We start from the raw sequence: 20,570 nt of genomic DNA on the forward strand, positions 1-20,570 counted from the left end.
GCAAGAGGCCGGGCTTGGGAGTCAGAGGTCGTGGGTTCGAATTCCGGCTCCGCCACTTGTCAGCTGGGTGACTGTGGGCAAGTCGCTTCACTTCTCTGGGCCTCAGTTCCCTCCTCTGGAAAATGGGGATGAAGACCGGGAGCCCCGCGTGGGACAAGCCGATGATCTCGTATCTCCCCCGGCGCTTAGAACAGTGTTCGCCACCTAGTAAGCGCTTAACAGATACCGACATCATCATCATTATTATTATGATTACTAATAATGTTGGTATCTGTTAAGCGCTTACTAGGTGCCGAGCACTGTTCTAAGCGCTAGGGTAGACACAGGGGAATCAGGTTGTCCCACGTGGGGCTCACAGTATTCATCCCCATTTTACTGATGAGGGAACTGAGGCACAGGGAAGCGAAGTGACTCGCCCACAGACACACAGCTGACAAGTGGCAGAGCTGGGATTTGAACCCATGACCCCTGACTCCAGAGCCCGTGCTCTTTCCACTGAGCCACGCTGCTTCTCTTACATTCATTCGGTGTTCATTCAATCGTATTTATCGAGCGCTTACTATGTGCAGGGCACTGTAGTAAGCGCTCGGAATGGAGAGAAGCAGCATGGCTCAGTGGCAAGAGCCCGGGCTGGGGAGTCAGTGGTCAAGGGTTCGAATTCCGGCTCCGCCGCTTGCCAGCTGGGTGACTGTGGGCTAGTCCCTTAACTTCTCTGGGCCTCGGTGACCTCATCTGGAAAATGGGGACGAAGGCTGCGAGCCCCACGTGGGACAACCTGATCACCTTGTATCCCCCAGTGCTTAGAACAGTGCTTTGCACATAGTAAGCGCTTAACAAATGCCATCGTTATTATTATTATAATTATTATTATTATTATTATTACAATTCGGCAACAGGTAGAGACCATCCCTGCCCAGTCCCGGGCTACCAAACAGTGGCATTCCCTGCCCGTGAGGCCGGGCTGCCAGTAGAAAGAACACAAGCCTGGGAGTCCGAGGACCCGGGTTCTAATCCAGGGCCTGAACCTGGGAGTCACAAGACCTGAGTTCTAATTCCCCCTCTGCCAAGTGTCAGCTGGGGGACGTCGGGCGAGTCCACTGAACCACGCTGCTTCTGTAACGCTCTCGGCAGTTTCTCCAGGTGATAAACGAGGACGATGACCGGGGCATCTGTTAAGCTCTACGTACTAAGCGGAAGCGCCCCGCCTCTTAGGCCATCGAGTGGTCTCGACCCACAGCGACGCCACGGACGCATCTCTCCCAGAACGGCCCGCTCTCCTTCTGCCGTCGTGCCGGTAGTGGATCCACAGAGTTTTCTTGGGAAAAATCGGAAAAATCGCCTCCTTCCCACGCAGGAAACCTGAGTTTCCACCCCGGACTCCGTCCCGGGCCGCCCGGCGCGGGGGAGTTTTGGCTCGTAGCCGACGGCCCGACCCTCGCTAGCCGCCGGGCAAGCTCGGAATGGCACGGACGGGCCTCCGCTTCGCTCTCCGTCCCGTAGCCGAGACCGGTAGAGGACTGGAAACTCTCCGGGTGCCGTCCCGAGGGGGAAAGTAGGGTGGGTAGAGCCTGGGCGACAAAAGGACCTGGGTTCTAATCCCAGCTCCCCCGCTTAATCATAATGATGTTGGCATTCGTTAAGCGCTTACTATGTGCCGAGCACCGTTCTAAGCGCCGGGGGAGATAGAGGGTCATCAGGTCGGCCCACGTGAGGCTCCCGGTTCATCCCCATTTTCCAGATGAGGTCACTGAGGCCCGGAGAAGTGAAGTGACTTGCCCACAATCGCACAGCTGACGAGTGGCAGAGCCGGGAGTCGAACCCATGACCTCTGACTCCCAAGCCTGGGCTCTTTCCACTGAGCCACGCTGCTTCCCTGTGGGACTGTGGGCCAGTCACTTCTCCGTGCCTCAGTGACCATCTGGAAAAGGGGATGAAGACCGTGAGCCTCAAGTGGGCCAACCCAAGCAGCGTGGCTCAGTGGAAAGAGCCCGGGCTTGGGAGTCAGAGGTCATGAGTTCGAATTCCCGCTCTGCCACTCGGCAGCCGTGTGACCGTGGGCGAGTCACTTCACTTCTCTGGGCCTCAGTTCCCTCATCTGGAAAATGGGGATTAACCGGGAGCCTCAAGTGGGACGACCTGATGACCCCTGTATCTCCCCCAGCGCTTAGAACGGTGCTTGGCCCATAGTGAGCGCTTAACAAATACCAACATTATTCCCCCCAGCGCTTAGAACATAGTAAACGCTTAACAAATGCCAACATTTATTATTATTAAAGTACCCCACCTACCAGCTGAAAAAGGAGACGAGGCGCGCGGGCGAGACCCGGTGGGGGTCCGAGGTCCCCAGCGGGCAGACGAGGCCTCTGACCCCTCCGGCCCCGAGGCAGACGGCCAAGAGCGCGGTGGAGAACAGGAGAATCCGCGCCTTCCCGTGGAGGAGACCGACCAGGTGCTGGGAGTCGACGTAGAAATCTTCCAAGGGAAAGGCCACGGCCGCTAAGAGCGCACAGCCTGAGGGAAAGGCGGCATAATAATAATGTTGGTATTTGTTAAGCGCTTACTATGGGCAGGGCACTGTTCTAAGCGCTGGGGGAGATTCAGGGTCATCAGGCGATCCCGCATGAGGCTCAGCGTGGCTCAGTGGAAAGAGCACAGGTTTGGGAGTCAGAGGTCATGAGTTCTAATCCCAGCTCCGCCGCTTGTCAGCGGTGTGACTGTGGGCAAGTCACTTCACTTCTCTGGGCCTCAGGGACCTCATCTGTAAAATGGGGATTAATTAGAATAATAATGATAATGTTGGTATTTGTAAAGCGCTTACTCTGTGCCGAGCACCGTTCTAAGCGCTGGGGTAGACACAGGGGAATCGGGTTGTCCCACGTGGGGCTCACCGTCTTCATCCCCATTTTACAGATGAGGTAATTGAGGCCCAGAGAAGTGAAGCATCTATTTCCATTACCCTATTTATTTTGTTAATGAATCGTACATCACCTCGATTCTATTTAGTTGCCATTGTTTTTACGAGACGTCCTTCCCCTTGACTCTATTTATCGCCATCGTTCTCGTCTGTCCGTCTCCCCCAATTAGACCGTGAGCCCGTCGAACGGCAGGGACCGTCTCTATCTGTTGCCGACTTGTTCATTCCAAGCGCTTAGTACAGTGCTCTGCACATAGTAAGCGCTCGATAAATACTATTGAATGAATGAATGAATGAAGTGACTTGCGCAAAGTCACACAGCTGACAAGTGGCAGAGCGGCATTCGAACCCATGTCCTCTGACTCCTAAGCCCGGGCTCTTCCCATTGAGCTACGCTGCTTCTCTAAGACTGTGAGCCTCCCGTGGGACAACCTGATGACCCCGTATCTTCCCCAGCGCTTAGAACGGTGCTCTGCACATAGTAAGCGCTTAACAAATGCCAACATTATTATTATTATTATTAATCCCCATTTTCCAGATGAGGGAACCGAGGCCCAGAGAAGTGAAGTGACTTGCCCACAGTCACACAGCTGACAAGTGGCAGAGCTGGGTTTCAAACCCATGACCTCTGAGTCCCAAGCCCGGGCTCTTTCCACTGAGCCACGAGATGGACAACAGACCGAAGGGGGGAAAGCGCGGCTTTTTGCCCCCGTCCTTCTGCGCGCCTTTGCTCCCCCGCTTAATGATTAGGGTAGTTGTTATTTGTTAAGTGCTTACTATATAGTAATAATGATGATGGCCTTTGATAAGCACTTATTTTGTGCAGAGCACTGTTCTCAGCACTTGGGGGGGAAGCAGCGTGGCTCAGTGGCAAGAGCCCGGGCTTGGGAGTCACAGGTCATGAGTTCTAATCCCAGCTCCACCGCTCGTCAGCTGTACGACTGTGGGCAAGTCACTTCACTTCTCTGGGCCTCAGTTCCCTCATCTCGAAAAGGGGGATGAAGACCGGGAGCCTCACGTGGGACGGCCCGATGACCCTGTATCTCCCCCAGCGCTTAGAACGGTGCTCTGCACATAGGCAGCGCTTAACAGATACCGACACTATTATTATCATTTCAAGGCCATCAGGTTGTCCCACGTGGGGCTCATAGCTCCATTTGACAGATGAGGTCACTGAGGCCCAGAGAAGTGAAGCGACTTGCCCCAGGTCGCACGGCTGACAGGCGGCGGCGGAGGGATTAGAACCCATGACCGCTGACTCCTATGGGTTAATACTGTTCTAAGTTCTGGGGGAGATACAAGAGAAGCAGCGTGGCTCAGTGGAAAGAGGCCGGGCTTGGGAGTCGGAGGTCATGGGTTCGAATCCCGGCTCCGCCGCTTGGCAGCCGGGTGGCTTTGGGCAAGTCGCTTCACTTCTCCGGGCCTCAGTGACCTCATCTGCAAAATGGGGATGAAAACTGTGAGCCCCACGTGGGACAACCTGATTACCCTGTATCCCACCCTCCCCGCTCCGAGTGCTTAGAACAGTGCTTATTATATAGTAAGCGCTTAGCAAATACTCTCATTATTATTATTATTATACAAGATAATCGGGTTGGACCCAGTCCCTGTCCCACCTGGGGCTCACAGTCTCAATCCCCATTTTCCAGACGAGGGAACTGAGGCCCAGAGGAGCGAAGTGGCCTGCCCGAGGTCACGCAGCGGACATAATGATAATAATGATATTTAGTAAGCACACGTCAAGCACCGTTCTAAGCGCTGCGGTAGATACTAGCTAACCGGGTTGGACCCAGTCCCTGTCCCACCTGGGGCTCACAGTCTCCATCCCCCTTTTCAGCTGAGGTAACTGAGGCCCAGAGGAGGGAAGTGACTTGCCCTAGGTCACACAGCAGATTAGTGGAGGAGCCGGATCAGAACCCAGGTCCTTGAGACTCCCAGGCCCGGGCTCTTTCCATCAGGCCACGCCGGGGTAATTGTGTGAAGGGGCCTGTTATCTACCCATCGGCGAGCCGTGGGGATTAACTCGGAGACCTCTCTCGTTCATTCACTCAGTCCTACCTATCGTGCGTTTTACTGCGAGCAGAGCGCTGTACTAAGCGTTTGGGAGAGGACAATAATAATAATAATGATAATGTTGGTATTTGGTAAGCGCTTACTATGTGCCGAGCACTGTTCTAAGCGCCGGGGTAGAGCTGTGTGACCGTGGGCAAGTCACTTAACTTCTCTGTGCCTCAGTGACCTCATCTGTAAAATGGGGATTAAGACTGTGAGCCCCACGTGGGACATCCTCCTTCCCCTGTGTCTACCCCAGTGCTTAGAACAGTGCTCGGCACATAGGAAGCGCTTAACAAATACTAACGTTATTATTATTATACAGGGTCATCAGATTGTCCCACGTGAGGCTCACGGTCTTAATCCCCATTTGACAGATGAGGTCACTGAGGCCCGGAGAAGGGAAGTGACTCGGCCACAGTCCCACAGCTGACAAGTGGCTGAGCCAGGATTCGAACCCATGACCTCTGACTCCCAAGCCCATCCTCTTTCCACTGAGCCACGCTGCTTCCCAATACTAGAATAAAGAGACACATTCCCTGTCCACAGTGAACTGACAGCCTAGAGCGGGGACACAGACACCAGAGAAGCAGCGTGGTTCAGTGGAAAGAGGCCGGGCCTGGGAGTCAGAGGTCATGGGTTCGAATCCCAGATCTGCCACTTGTCAGCCGGGTGACTGTGGGCGAGTCGCTTCCCTTCTCCGGGCCTCAGTTCCCTCATCTGGAAAATGGGGATGAAGACCGTGAGCCTCATGTGGGATAACCTGATGACCCTGTATCTACCCCAGCGCTTAGAACAGTGCTCTGCACGGAGTAAGCGCTTAACAAATGCCAACATTATTAAATAAGTGAATAAATGACAGATATGAACCTAAGTGCCGTGGGGCTGAGTTTCCTGGTTGCCGTGCGTTTAGTATTCATTCATTCAATAGTATTTATCGAGCGCTTACTCTGCGCAGAGCACTGGACTAAGCGCTTGGAATGAACAAGTCGGCAACAGATAGAGACGGTCCCTGCCGTTCGACGGGCTCACGGTCTGATCGGGGGAGACGGACGGATGAGAACGATGGCGATAAATAGAGTCGAGGGGAAGAACATCTTGTAAAAAAACAATGGCAACTAAATAGAATCAAGGCTTACTTTTCATTAACAAAATAAATAGGGTAATGAAAATATATACAGTTGAGCAGACGAGTAAAATTGAGGCTTTCAAGGGGGCACCCGGATTTGAACCGGGGACCTCTTGATCTGCAGTCAAATGCTCTACCCCTGAGCTATAGCCCCAGCGCTCTGCACGTCGTAAGCGCTCAATAAATACTATGAGCCCTTAAGAGAGCAGCTGCAGTAAAGGTGTTTATTGAGCAGCGTGGCCTAGTGGCTTGAGCAAAGACCTGGGTTCTAGTCTCAGCTCCACCACTTGTCCGCTGTGTGACCTCGGGCAAGTCACTGCCCTTCTCTGGGCCTCAGTTCCCTCATCTGGAAAATGGGGATTTGAATCTGTGAGCCCCACGTGGGCCGGGGACTGTATCCACCCCAGCGCTTAGTACAGTGCCTGGAACCTTCATCCATTCGATTGTATTTATTCGGCACCCACTGCGTGCAGAGCACTGTACCATATAACAACAAACAGGCACATTCCTGCCCACAACAAGCTTGCCTAGTAAGCACTTAACAAATACCATAAGTATTATTTTTATTATCACTACAAGATAATCAGGGTGGACACAGTTCTTACCCTCCGTGGGGCTCGAAGCCCGAGTAGGAGGGAGAACAGGTATAGAATCCCCATTTTCCAGATGAGGTAATTGAGGCCAGGAGAAGTGAAGTGTCTTGCCCAGGGTGGCACAGCAGGCAAGAGCTGGGATTAATAATAATAATAATAATGATAATAATAATAATGATGATGGTATTTGTTCATTGTCGATTGTGTATTTGTTAGAATGTTTCCCTGTTTGCCATCCCCTCTGTGTCAACCATGGACTTCATTCATTCGTATTTATTGAGCGCTTACTGTGTGCAGAGCACTGTACTAAGCACTTGGAGAGTACAATTCAGCAACAGATAATGATAATAATAACGTTGGTATTTGTTAAGCGCTTACTATGGGCAGAGCACTGTTCTAAGCGCTGGGGTAGACACAGGGGAATCAGGTTGTCCCACGTGAGGCTCCCAGTTAATCCCCATTTTACAGATGAGGGAACCGAGGCCCAGAGAAGTGAAGTGACTCGCCCACAGTCCCACAGCTCATTCATTCATTCAATAGTATTTATTGAGCGCTTACTATGTGCAGAGCACTGTACTAAGCGCTTGGGATGAACAAGTCGGCAACAGATAGAGACGGTCCCTGCCGTTTGACGGGCGCACGGTCTAATCGTGACAAGTGGCAGAGCCGGGAGTCGAACCCATGACCCCTGACTCCGAAGCCCGGGCTCTTTCCACTGAGCCACGCTGCTCCCCCATTCCCGCCCAATAATGGGTTCCCTCCTTGGTAGGCAGCGTGGCCTAGTGGCTAGAGCACAGGCCTTGAGTCAGAAGGACCTGGGTTCTAATCCCGACTCCGCCCCTCATCTGCTGCGTGACCCTGGGCAAGTCACTTCACTTCTCCGGGCCTCAGTGACCTCATCTGGAAAACGGGGATGAAGACCGCGAGCCCCTCGTGGGACGGGGACTGGGTCCAACCCGATTTGCTTGGATCCACCCCAGCGTTTGGTACAGGGCCTGGCACAGAGTAAGCGCTTAACAAATACGACAATTATTTTTAATAGTTCCCCTAACCCAATTTAGTTTAACGTCTTAACGTTTCGTGTACCAGAGGTAGAGCGAGGATATGGGCTAAGGCTGGGGTTAAGGGTGCGGGCTTCGGTTGGGTTCAGGTTAGGCGGGGTTTTGGGTCAGGGTCAGGACCGAGGGACGGCCTGGCACAGTGGCTAGACCCCGGGCCTGGGAATCAGAGGGTCATGGGTTCTAATCTCGGCTCTGCCACTTGTCTGCTGTGTGGCCTTGGACAAGTCAGTTCACTTCCCTGTGCCTCAGTTCCCTCGTCTGGAAAAGGGGGATCGAGACCCTCTGCTCCTTCTGCTGCCTCTCTACCTCTCCCCCCCCTTCACCTCCCCTCAGCTACGCCCCCTTTTCCCCCCTTTTCCCTCTGCCCTCCCCCTCTCCCTTCCCCTCCCCTCAGCACGGCGCTCGTTCGCTCAACTGTCTATATTTTCATTACCCTATTTAGTTTGTTAATGAGATGTACGTCACCTTGATTCTATTTATTGCTATTGTTTTAATGAGACGTCCATCCCCTCGATTCTATCTATTGCCCTCGTTCTCATCCGTCCGTCTCCCCCGATGAGACCGTGCGCCCGTCAAAGGGCAGGGACCGTCTCTAGCTGTTACCGATTTGTCCATTCCAAGCGCTTAGTCCAGTGGTCCGCACATAGTAAGCGCTCAATACATACTATTGAATGAATGAACGAATGACCGGGAGCCCCGTGTGGGAAGGTCCAACCCGATTTGCTTGTGTCCACCCCCCCCCAGCGCTTAGTAGGGTGCCTGGCCCACAGTAAGCGCTTAACAAATACCCCGGTAATCATTCATTCATTCAATAGTATTTATTGAGCGCTTTCTATGTGCAGAGCACTGTACTAAGCACTTGGAATGGACAATTGGGCAACAGATAGAGACAATCATTACTATAAGGTTAGGGTTGGGGTTGGGGTGAGGGTTAGGTCTAAGGCTTTAGTTGGGCCTAGGGATAAGGTTAAATTTGGGGTTCGGGTTAGGGCTAGGGCGAAATTTAGGGTTAGGGTTAGCAGCGTGGCTCAGGGAAAGAGCCCGGGCTTGGGAGCCAGAGGATGTGGGTTCTAATCCCGTCTCCGCCCCTTGCCAGCTGTGTGACTTTGGACAGGTCGCTTCACTTCTCTGAGCCTCAGTGACCTCCTCTGGAAAATGGGGATGAAGACCGTGAGCCCCACGAGGGACACCCTGATTACCTTGTGTCTCCCCCAGCGCTTAGAACAGTGCTCTGCACATAGTGAGCGCTTAACAAATACCAACATTATTATCAGATTGTCCCATATGGGGCTCTGGGTCTTCATCCCCATTTTACAGATGAGGGAACTGAGGTCCCCAAGAAGACAAGTGACTTGCCCAAAGTCACCCAGGTGATAAGTGGTGGAGTCAGGAATTAGAACCCATGACCTAGAAGCGGCTTGGCTCAGTGGAAAGAGCCCGGGCTTGGGAGTCAGAGGTCGTGGGTTCTAATTAATAATAATAATGTTGGTATCTGTTAAGCACTTACTATGTGCTGAGCACCGTTCTAAGCGCTGGGGGAGACACAGGGGAATCAGGTTGTCCCACGTGGGGCTCACGGTCTTCATCCCCATTTTACAGATGAGGGAACCGAGGCGCAGAGAAGTGAAGTGACTCGCCCACAGTCACACGGCCGACAAGTGGCAGAGCTGGGATTCGAACTCATGAGCCCTGACTCCAAAGCCCGTGCTCTTTCCACTGGGCCACGCTGCTTCTAATTCTGGCTCCGCCACTTGTCTGCTGTGTGACCTTGGGCGAGTCACTTCACTTCTCTGTGCCTCAGTTACCTCATCCGTAAAAATGGGGATTAAAAAACGTGAGCACCACGTGGGACAATCTGATTACCCGGTATCTCCCTCAGCACTTAGAACAGCGCTCTGCACAGAGTAAGAGCTTTACAAATACCATCGTTATTATTATTATTATCACTTCCACTGAGCCACGCCGCTTCTCTAATACGATCGAATGAATAAATGAATAATGAGGCTTCGAAGGTGGGGAGAGCGAGGTGTAGGGTTAGGGTTAGGATAAGGTCAAGGGCTGGGGTGAGGGTTAGGTTTCGGGCCGGGGTTAGGAGCGGGGTGGAGGGTTAGAGTTGGGGTTCGGTGAGCCCCCCATCCGGCCTCGGGTGGGGGGCTCCCATCCTCTCACCCAGGACGTGCAGCAGAGAGCAAACGAAGAGCAGCCGGATTCTGGAGAGCCGGGCCCCGAGCCAGCCCACGGCCCAGGGGGCCAGGGTGGTGGCTCCCACGAAGCTCAGGTTGGCCACGGCCGCCTGGTGATTCCGGTAGCCCAGCTTCACCGTGCAGAAGAGGATCATGTTGCAGGCCACGGCGAAAAACGTTAGCCTCTCGCACAGCTCCACGAAGAGCACGCAGACCCCCAGCTCCTTCATGGGAAAACCGGCCTCGCCTTCCCTTGCCGCCTTGGGGGAAAGGGGAGTCTCCCCCAGCTCCCCCAGACGAGGATGGCGTCGGGGCCAGCCGCGGTGGACTTTCTTGTGGCTCCCGAGGGGGACGGTCTCCAGGGAAAGATTCCCAACTTCTCATCCCGGAGGAAGGGAGAGGCAGCTGGTCATTCCTAACCTACCCGCCACCGTTCCCAAATTCTTCACGCGTTGGTGCAACTCGGCTGGAGACGGGTCAGGCGGTCGATCGTGTTTACCGAGGGCTTATTAATAATATTAATAATGTTGGTATTTGTTAAGCGCTTACTCTGTGCCGAGCACTGTTCTAAGCGCTGGGGTAGACGCAGGGGAATCGGGTGGTCCCACGTGGGGCTCACGGTCTTAATCCCCATTTTACAGATGAGGTCACTGAGGCACCGAGAGGTTAAGTGACTTGCCCAGAGTCACACAGCTGACAAGTGGCCGAGCCGGGATTTGAACCCATGACCTGTTCGGGAGAGGGCAGTGGGGCAATAGAACGGACACATTCCCTGCCCGCGGAGAGTTTACAGTCTAGAGGGGGAGGCCGACGTGAGTAAAAGAGAAGCAGCGTGGCTCAGTGGAAAGAGCACGGGCTTTGGAGTCAGGGGTCATGAGTTCGAATCCCGGCTCTGCCACTTGTCAGCTGTGTGACCGTGGGGGAGTCACTTCACTTCTCTGTGCCTCAGTGACCACATCTGTAAAATGGGGATTAAGACCGTGAGTCCCACGTGGGACAACCTGATTCCCCTGTGCCTACCCCGGCGCTTAGAACAGTGCTCTGCACATAGTAAGCGCTTAACAAATACCAACATTAATAAAAATGAATGAATGATGGATATGTGGACATAAGCGGGGCCGGGAGGGGGGATGAATAAAAGGAGCAAGTCAAGGTGACGCAGAAGGGAGTGGGAAAAGAGGAAAAGGGGGGCTTAGTCTGGGAAGGCCTCCCGGAGGAGGTGGGTCTTCAGTAAGGCTTTGAAGGGAGGGGAGCGTCATCGTCTGTTGGATAAATACAAGTACAAGAGATCTGGAGAATGGAATTTGCTGAATGAATGTGCCTGGGGTTACGAAGGAACTGGGTTCTAATCTCGGCTCCACCACACATCCGCTCCTATGTGACCTTGGGCAAGTCATTTAACTTCTCTAGTCATGAGTTCGAATCCCGGCTCTGCTACTTGTCAGCTGTGTGACTGTGGGCAAGTCACTTCACTTCTCTGGGCCTCAGAGGTCACCCTCATCCGGAAAATGGGGATTAACTGTGAGCCTCACGTAGGGCAACCTGATGACCCTGTATCTCCCCCAGCGCTTAGAACAGTGCTCTGCCCATAGTAAGCACTTAACAAATACCAACATTATTATTATTCTCTCGGCCTCAGTTCCCTCATCTGTTAAATGGGAATTAATAATAATAATAATAATGATATTAAGCGCTTATTATGTAGCAGGCACTGTTCGAAGTGCTGGGAGGGAAACAAGGTGATCAGGTTGTCTCACGTGGGGCTCACAGTCTTCATCCCCATTTTCCAGATGAGGGAATTGAGGCACAGAGAAATGAAGTGACTTGCCTAAGGTGTGACTCCCATGTAGGACAGGGGCAGTGTCCAACCTGATTAACCTGTACCTACGCCAGTGCTTAGAACAGTGCTTGGCACATAGCAAGCACTTAACAAGTGAAAATAATTATTTTTTATTTTGTGAATAATCTATTTTGTGAATTTTCTACTGGAAAATCCAGGAGCTATTTTTGAATCTCTTTCCCCTGCCACCGCCTCACACACCGAGAGAGGTTTAAGCCCGGGCAGAAGGGCCATTTTTCAGGAGGATTCGAGTCCTAGATCAAGAAATAATACGGGGCTAATAATATTCTGATCCTTTAATTAAACAAGATAGAGCAGGGCAAAGCGATAAAGGGAGAAAGGAAATCTGGGTTTTTTTAGGGGCAAGCTATCAGAGCGTTATTACATTTCTTGTTATTTGGCCTGAAATGCCGATAAGCAAGCTAATTAGGGGAGAGAAGGTGCTTGTACATTTAGGTAACGAGCGGGGCGAACAAGAAAGGGAGCCGAGAACACTGAAGAAGAGAAAAAAAAAAAGGAAACAATAATCCAGTGACCTCGTGCTGTTTGAGGCAACCCCGCGGTGCAAATCAAAATCCACAGATAATTTCCAACTCCCACAGACTAGCTAATAAGCGTAATGATGGCAATTATTAAGCACCTACCTTTTGCCCAGGCACTGTTTAAATGCTGAGGTAGATACAAGGAACATAGAATACGTTAGCTCGTAAACTCCTCCGAAAGACTATAAGATTCTGTGGGCGGGCAACGTGTCTACCGACTCTACTGGACTCTCGTTCGTTACCTCATCTGGAAAATGGGGATAAAGACTGTGAGCCTCACGTGGGACAACCTGATTTTCCTGTAAATCTCCCCCAGCGCTTAGAACGGTGCTCGGCACATAGCGAGCGCTTAACAAATACCAACATTATTATTATTATTCATTGATTCATTTAATCGTATTTATTGAGCACTTACTGCGTGCTGGGAAGCAGCGTGGCTCAGTGGAAAGAGCCTGGGCTGCGGAGTCAGAGGTCATGGGTTCGACTCCCGGCTCTGCCGCTTGTCAGCTGTGTGACTTTGGGCAAGTCACTTCACTTCTCTGTGCCTCAGTTCCCTCATCTGTAAAATGGGGATTCACTGTGAGCCTCACGTGGGACAACCTGATTACCCTGTATCTACCCCAGCGCTTAGAACAGTGCTCTGCACATAGTAAGCGCTTAACAAATACCGACATTATTATTATTATTGTTATTATTAATAAGCGCTTGGGAGAGGACAGGAAAGCAAGAAAGAGAGACGATCCCTGCCCACGTGGGGCTCGCGCGGTCTAGAGGCGGAGAGACAGCAGTAAAAGTGAACAGGCAACAATATAAATAAACAGAATTTAGATATATATGGGTATACATGAGTGGTGTGGGGTGGGGAGAGAGCGAGGGAGCGAGTGAGGATGACCCGGAAGGGAGGGGGAGATGGGGAAAAGTGGGGCTGAGTCTGGGAAGGCCTCTTGGAGGAGGTGGGCCTTCAGAAGGGCTTTGAAGGGGGGAAGAGAGTTAGTTTGGCGGATGGGAGGAGGGAGGGCGTTTCGGGCAAGAGGTAGGACGTGGACCAGAGGTCACAGGCGAGAACGAGGCCCAGGGAGGAGGTTTGCGGCAGCAGAGGAGCGGAGCGTGCGGGCTGGGAGGGAGAAGGAGAGAAGGGAGGGGAGGTAAGAGGGGGGGAAGGGCGATGGACGGCTTTAAAGCCGATGGTGAGTTTTTGTTTGCCACAGAGAGGTGGACGGGCAATTACTGGAGATTTTTGAGGAGGGCGGCGACCTGCCCTGAATGTGTCTGCGAAGTATGACACGTCAAGCGGAGTGAGGTACGGACCGAAGTGGGGAGAGACAGGAGGCTGGGAGGTCAGAAAGGTGGCTGATGCAGTCATCCGGGGGGGATAGGATGAGCAATTGTACTAATGTGGTAGCCATTTGGCTGAGTCCCAGTGCTTTGCACACAGTAGACTGTAAACTCCTTGTGGGCAGAGATCATGCCCCCCGAGGCCCGCTAACTCTGTCGCCTGACTTCTTGTTTAGTTTTGCTCTTTTTGTCTTCTCCTTTTAAACTGTGAGCCCGTTGCTGGGCGGGGATCGTCTCTATCTGTTGCCCAATTGTACATTCCGAGCGGTTAGTACAGTGCTCTGCACGCAGTAAGGGCTCAGTAAATATGATTGAATGAATGAACGAATGGATACTGTCCTCTCCCCAGGACTTAGTTCAGAGCTCCACACAGAGTAGAATCTAAGCTCCTTCCAACCTACTATTGTCCTCTCCCGAGCGCTCAGTACAGAACTCCACACATAATAACCTCTAAGTTCCTTGAGGGCAGAAATCACATCTACTATTCGTCCTCTCCCGAGCACTCAGGACATAGCTCAGCGTGGCTCAGTGGAAAGAGCCCCAGCTAGGGAGTCAGAGGTCATGGGTTCGAATTCCGGCTCCGCCACTTGTCAGCTGTGTGACTGTGGGCAGGTCACTTCGCTTCTCTGGGCCTCAGTGCCCTCACCTGTCAAATGGGGATTAACTCTGAGCCTCACGTGGGGCAACCTAATTACCCTGTATCTACCCCAGTGCTTAGAACAGTGCTCTGCACACAGTAAACGCTTAACAAATACCAACATTATTATCGTTACAATAGACTATAAACTCTCTGAGGTAGACTGTGAGCCCGTTGTTGGGCAGGGATTGTCTCTGTTGCCCAATTGTCCATTCCAAGCGCTTAGTACAGTGCTCTGCACCCAGTAAGCACTCAATAAATACGACCGAAAGAATGAAACTGTGGGCAGGGAATGGGTCTGTTGTTTCACTGTGTTCTCCCAAATGCTTTTTACAGTGCTCTGCACCCAGTAAGTGTTGAGTAAATACACTTGATTAATCGACTGATTGAGTCTCCTTCTCCTTTGGAGCTCACAGTCAGAGGGGTTCCATTTTACAGGTGATGAAACGGAGGCCTGGAGCCGTTAACTGATTTGCCCCGAATCAGAGAGCAGACAAGTTCCAGAGCCTGGATGATTCATTCATTCGTTCAGTAGTACTGTAAGCCCGTCAAACGGCAGGGACCGTCTCTATCTGTTGCCGACTTGTTCATTCCAAGCGCTTAGTACAGTGCTCTGCACATAGTAAGGGCTCAATAAATACTATTGAATGAATAGTATTTATTGAGCGCTTACTATGTGAGGGGCGGGTGGGGGGGAGGGGCACCCAGGGTGGTTTGGAAAATGCTGCCCGTGGGGGTTGAGGCTGCGGTGTACTTTCTATATGCCTCCCACTCTGGGAAATTCTCAAAAAGGAAAAGAAAGTGGAGGGGAGGGGAGGCAGGGCAGGATACTGGGGTTTTGAGACGGTGGCCTCCATCAGCCTTTTCTCTTTCTCTTCAAATCTGTCCACCGGCTCGTTCTCCGATTAGGTTGCGCAAATCCTCTCCTCTCCTGATAGGCTTTTTACTTGGGAAAAGAGGACTCAGTCCAGTGTTCTGCTCATAACAGTGCTCAGGAAGCACAGCTGACAACTTTCACGCGCAAAGATCAGGATGGTCTAGTGGAAAGAGCGCAGGGCTTGGAGTCAGAAGACCTGAGAGCTAGTCATCGAGCATTTAATGTGTGCAGAACACTGTTCCAAGCACTTGGGAGAGTGCCACTTGTCAGCTGTGGGACTTTGGGCCAGTCACTTCACTTCTCTGTGCCTCAGTGACCTCATCTGTAAAATGGGGATGAAGACTGGGAGCCTCACGTGGGACAACTGATGACCCTGTATCTACCCCAGCGCTTAGAACAGTGCTCTGCACATAGTAAGCGCTTAACAAATACCAACATTACTATATAGCAATAAACAGACACATTCTCCACCTACAATGAGCTTAGGGGGATGGGCAACCAATGGAGTTTTTTGCGGAGGGGGGAAACATGTCGGGAACGTTTTTGGAGAAAAATGACGCGGGAAGCAGAGTGAAGTATGGGTTGAATTGGGGAGAGACGGGAGGCAGGGAGGTCAGCGAGGAGGCTGAGGCAGGCAGGAGGGGGTGACTGGATTATCAAAGTTGTTGGATGGAGAGGAAAGGTGGATTTTAGCCATGTTGTGAAGGTAGAACTGACAGGATTTAGTGATGGATTGAATGTGACGGTTGAATGAGAGAGAGGAGCTACAGATAATGTTGGTATTTGTGCAGAGCAATGTTCTAAGCGCTGGGGGAGATTTACGGGATAATCAGGCCATCCCACGTGAGGCTCACAGTCTTAATCCCCATTTGACAGATGAGGGAACTGAGGCCCAGAGAAGTGAAGTGACTTGCCCACAGTCCCACAGCTGACAAGTGGCAGAGCTGGTATTCGAACCCAGGACCTCTGACTCCCAAGCCTGGGCTCCTTTCACTGAGCCCTGCTGCTTCTCTACACCAAGGTCACGGGCTTGTGGGGCAGGAAGGATGGTGGTGGCGTCTACTGGGATGGGAAAGTCAGGGCTTGGGTAGGAAGATAAGAAGTTCTGTTTTAGACATATTAAGTTGGAGGTGATGGGAGGACAGCCAAGTAGAAATGTCCGGAAGACGGGAGGAAATGCGAAACGGCAGAGAGGGAGAGAGATCAGGGCTGGAGAGGGAGACTTGGGAATCATCCGCGTAGAGGTGGGAGTTGAATCCATGGGAACGAATGAGTCCGAGGGAGCGGGTGGAGATGGAGAAGAGAAGGGGACCCAGAACCGAACTTTGAGGGCCCCCCTACAGTGAGGGGGTGGGAGGCAGAGGAGGAGCCCCCCGAGGAGACGGAGAAGGAGCGGCCGAGGAGATCAGAGGAGAACCAGGAGAGGATAGTGTCGGTGAAGCCACGGTTGGCTAACGTTTCCAGGAGCAGGGTCGAAGGCAGCTGAGAGGTCAAGGAGGATTAGGATGGAGTAGAGGCCGTTGGCTTTGGCAAGAAGGAGGTCATTGGTGGCCTTTGAGAGCGCTGGTTCTGAAGAGTGAAGGGGACTGAAGCCAGAGTGGAGGGTGTCGAGGAGACTACTGGGGGAGAAAAAATGTAGACGGTGGGTGTAGATGACTCTCTCAAAGAGGAATGGGAAAAGGGAGATGGGGTCATAACTGGAGGGTCATTGAGAGGAATGGGAAAAGGGAGATGGGGTCAAAACTGGAGGGAGCCGAGGGGTCAAGGGAGGATTTTTTTTTTAGGAACGAGGAGACCTGGACGTGTTTGAAAGCAGTGGGGAAGAAGCCGTTGGAGAGCGAACACTTGAAGATGGCGGATAGTGAGGGAAGAGGGGAAGAGGCAAGTATTTGGATTTGGTGAGAAGGAATGGGGTCAGATATGCAGGTGGAGGAAGTGGATTCACTGTGCCTAACCCAATTACATGGTAAGTACTCCAGCGCTTTTTACAGTGCCTGGCACATAGTAAGTGCTTAACAAATACCACAATTATTGTTATTATTATTCTTATTTTGAGAGAAGAGAGGATATCTCCCTTAAGAAGCAGCGTGGCTCAGTGGAAAGAGCCCGGGCTTAGGAGTCAGAGGTCATGGGTTCTAATCCCAGCTCCGCCACCTGCCAGCTGTGTGACTTTGGGTAAATCACTTCACTTCTCGGTGCCTCAGTGACCTCATCTGTAAAATGAAGATGAAGACTGTGAGCCCCACGTGGGACAACCTGATTACCCTGTTTCTACCCCAGGGCTTGGAACAGTGCTTGACAAATACCAACATTATTATTATTGTTATATCTCCGCTAGAGGTATTTCTGGGAAAGATGGGAAAGTTGAAGAAGGGGCAGGAGATCACAGGGGAGATTTTGGGGACCTCACGCCTGGTAATGTCAATTTTCTCAATAAAGTAGGTGGGCAGCTATTAGAAGCGTGGAATGGGGGAAGTCGGGGAGAGAGGGCCTGAGAAGGGAGTTAAATGTCTGGAACAACCGGCGAAGGTGATGGGCATGGGGGTCAATAAGGATGAAGAAGTAATTTTGCCGGGCAGAGGAGAGGGTAGAGTTGAAGCACTTAAGGATGACTTTGAGGTGGATGAAGTCGGCCTGATATCTAGATTTCCCTCAGCAGCGCTCTGCGGCTCCAGCACAAGAGAGGAGGAGGCGGACCCTGGAGGTGATCTAGGGCCGTGGGTTAGTTAGTTAATTGATTAATTAGTTAGGCCTAATTTTCAGTGTTGTCTTTCCCATCCTATTTGCCCCAAAGCACCTTGTAATAATAATGATAATAAAACTGTGGTATCTGTTAAGCACATCCTACGTGCCAAGCCCTCCACTAAGCACTGAGATAGAAGCAGCACGGAAAGAGCACGGACTTGGGAGTCAGTGGTCGTGGGTTCCAAGTCCGGCGATGCCACTTGCCAGCTGTGTGACTTTGAGCAAGTCACTTAACTTCTCTGTGCCTCAGTTAGCTCATCTGTCAAATGGGGACTAAGACTGTGAGCCCCAGGTGGGACAATCTGATCACCTCATATCTACCCCAGCGCTTAGAACAGTCCTTAGCACATAGTACGTGCTTAACAAATATCATTTTTTTTAACAAGATCATTAGATCCCAGCTGAGGCTCACAGTCCAAGTAGGAGGGAGAACAGGGATTGAATCCCCGTTTTTCAGCTGAGATAATTGAGGAGTGAATTGACTTGCCCAAGGTCACACAGCAGACAAGTAGCAGCGCTGGGATTAGAACCCAGGTCCTTCTGATTCCCAGGGCTGGGCTCTTTCCATGAGGCCAAGCTACTCTTCTCTGAGTCTTTTCACAGGGCCAATGCAATAAAAACCACCTTAGACCTAGTTTCACTCTTCTTTTTTCATGTTTGGCATATTTATAATTTTATGAACCATCAATTTTATGGCCAGGAAACTTGCTTCTCCTTATGGCAGAAATTCTCCAAGGGATGAGGAGGAGCTAAGAACGGGGTTGGGGGGGCATCCAAGAACGCTGACGTCGGTGTCCTGGCGGAACCCACAGGAGCGAGGAGCCCTGGAGACATTCCTGACTCGAGGCCCTCTCTCTCCATCCATCCATCAGTCGTATTTATTGAGCGCTTACTGTGTGCAGAGAACTGGACTAAGCTCTGGAGAGATTGCACTACAATAACATAACAGACCCATTCCCTGCCCCCAATGAACTTACTGTCTAGAGACAGGGGAGACAGACATTAATCGAAATAAATAAATTACAGATATGGACATAAGTGCTGTGAGGTTGAGGGGGTGGTGAATGATGCCTCACTCTTGGCTTCAAAGCCGTCCATCCCCTGGCCCCCTCCTACCTCACCTCCCGTCTCTCCTTCTCCATCGCAGCCCGCACACTCCGCTCCTCTGCTGCCGCTCACCTCCTCACGGTCCCTCGTTCTCGCCTGTCCCGCCGTCGACCGCTGGCCCACATCCTGCCTCTGGCCTGGAACGCCCTCCCTCCCCTCATCCGCCAAATTATCTCCCTTCAAAGCCCTACTGAAGGCTCACCTCCTTCAGGAGGCCTTCCCAGACTGAGTCCCCCTTTTCCTCTGCTCTTCCTCCCCTCCCCATCGCCCCGACTCCCTCCCTCTGCTCTATCCCCTTCCCTTCCCCACAGCACTGATGTATCTATGTGCATATCTATAATTCTATTTATATTGATGCCTGATATTTGTTTTGATGTGTATAAATCTATAACTCCTTTTATATTGATGCCCGTTTACTTGTTTCGATGTCTGTCTTCCCCCTTCTAGACTGTAAACCCGTTGTGAGCAGGGATTGTCTCTCTTTGTTACTGAATTGTATTTTCCAAGCGCTTAGTACAGTGCTCTACACACAGCAAGCGCTCAGTAAATACGATTGAATGAATGAATGAACAAACGAATGAATAAAAGGTCTGAATCAGGGTGACGTAGAGGGGAGTGGGAGAAGAGGAAATGAGGGTTTAGTCAGGGAAGACTTTTTGTGGGGGATGTGTCTTCAAATAAGGCCTTGAACCAGGGAGAGCCATGAGAATGATTATCTGTCAGAGGAGGGAGGGCGTTCCAGGCCAGAGGCGGGACGTGGGCGAGAGGTCGGTGACGAGACGGACGAGATGGAGGCCCAGTGAGAAGATCGGCATTAGAGGAGCGGAGTGTGCAGACTGGGTTGGAGTAGGAGAGCAGGGAGGTGAGGTAAGTGGGGGCAAGAGGATCGACTGCTTTAAAGCCAATGGTGAGGAGTATCTCTTTGATGCGGAGGTGGGTGGGCAACCCCTGGAGGGTTTAACTCCTCTTCAGGCCCCCTGTCCCCCAGTGTCCCCGACTCCTTGCCCACACTGACCTGGCCAGAAGCAGCGTGGCTCAGTGGAAAGAGCACGGGCTCTCGAGTCAGAGGTCAAGGGTTCGAATCCCGGCTCGGCCACTTGTCAGCTGTGGGACTGTGGGCAAGTCACTTCACTTCTCCGAGCCTCGGTTACCTCATCTGTAAAATGGGGATTAAGACTGTGAGCCCCGCGTGGGACAACCTGATTCCCCTGTGTCTACCCCAGCGCTTAGAACAGTGCTCTGCACATAGTAAGCGCTTAACAAATACCAACGTTATTATTATTATTATTACTTTAATAAGAAAATTGCCACTGTCAGCGTGTTCTCCTTAAAATCTCCCCTGCCCCCTCTCAGTCCTTCCCCCCTCCCGCCCCCTCTTCAACTTGCTCATCTGTCCCAGCAGGATGTGTAGAGGAGATCTCTTGCCTTCTCTCAAAATCCACCCTCTCCACCTGTGCATCTGACCCCATTCCTTCGCACCTTGTCAAAACACTCACCTCCTCCCTTCTTCCCTCCCTAACTGCCATCTTCGATTATTGACTCTCCAGTTCATTCA

At 51.9% G+C, this 20,570-nt stretch overlaps 1 protein-coding gene and 1 non-coding gene across 2 annotated transcripts in view; both read right to left on the minus strand.

The window, feature by feature from the left end:
* Nucleotides 1-10,162, minus strand: part of SLC15A5 (solute carrier family 15 member 5) — a 44,528-nt gene extending 34,366 nt beyond the window's left edge. The window contains exons 1-2 of the mRNA XM_029047390.1: nt 9,919-10,162; nt 2,289-2,511 (exon numbers count right to left, since the gene is read on the minus strand). Of these exons, the coding sequence (XP_028903223.1) occupies nt 2,289-2,511; nt 9,919-10,162 (467 nt within the window). The remainder of the gene's footprint in view (nt 1-2,288; nt 2,512-9,918) is intronic.
* TRNAC-GCA lies at nt 6,178-6,249 on the minus strand. The gene has a single exon. It is a non-coding gene; the product is annotated as a tRNA-Cys (tRNA).
* Nucleotides 10,163-20,570: the final 10,408 nt, after the last annotated feature.

Source organism: Ornithorhynchus anatinus, chromosome 2, assembly GCF_004115215.2.
Source record: "Ornithorhynchus anatinus isolate Pmale09 chromosome 2, mOrnAna1.pri.v4, whole genome shotgun sequence".
NCBI lineage: Eukaryota > Metazoa > Chordata > Mammalia > Monotremata > Ornithorhynchidae > Ornithorhynchus > Ornithorhynchus anatinus.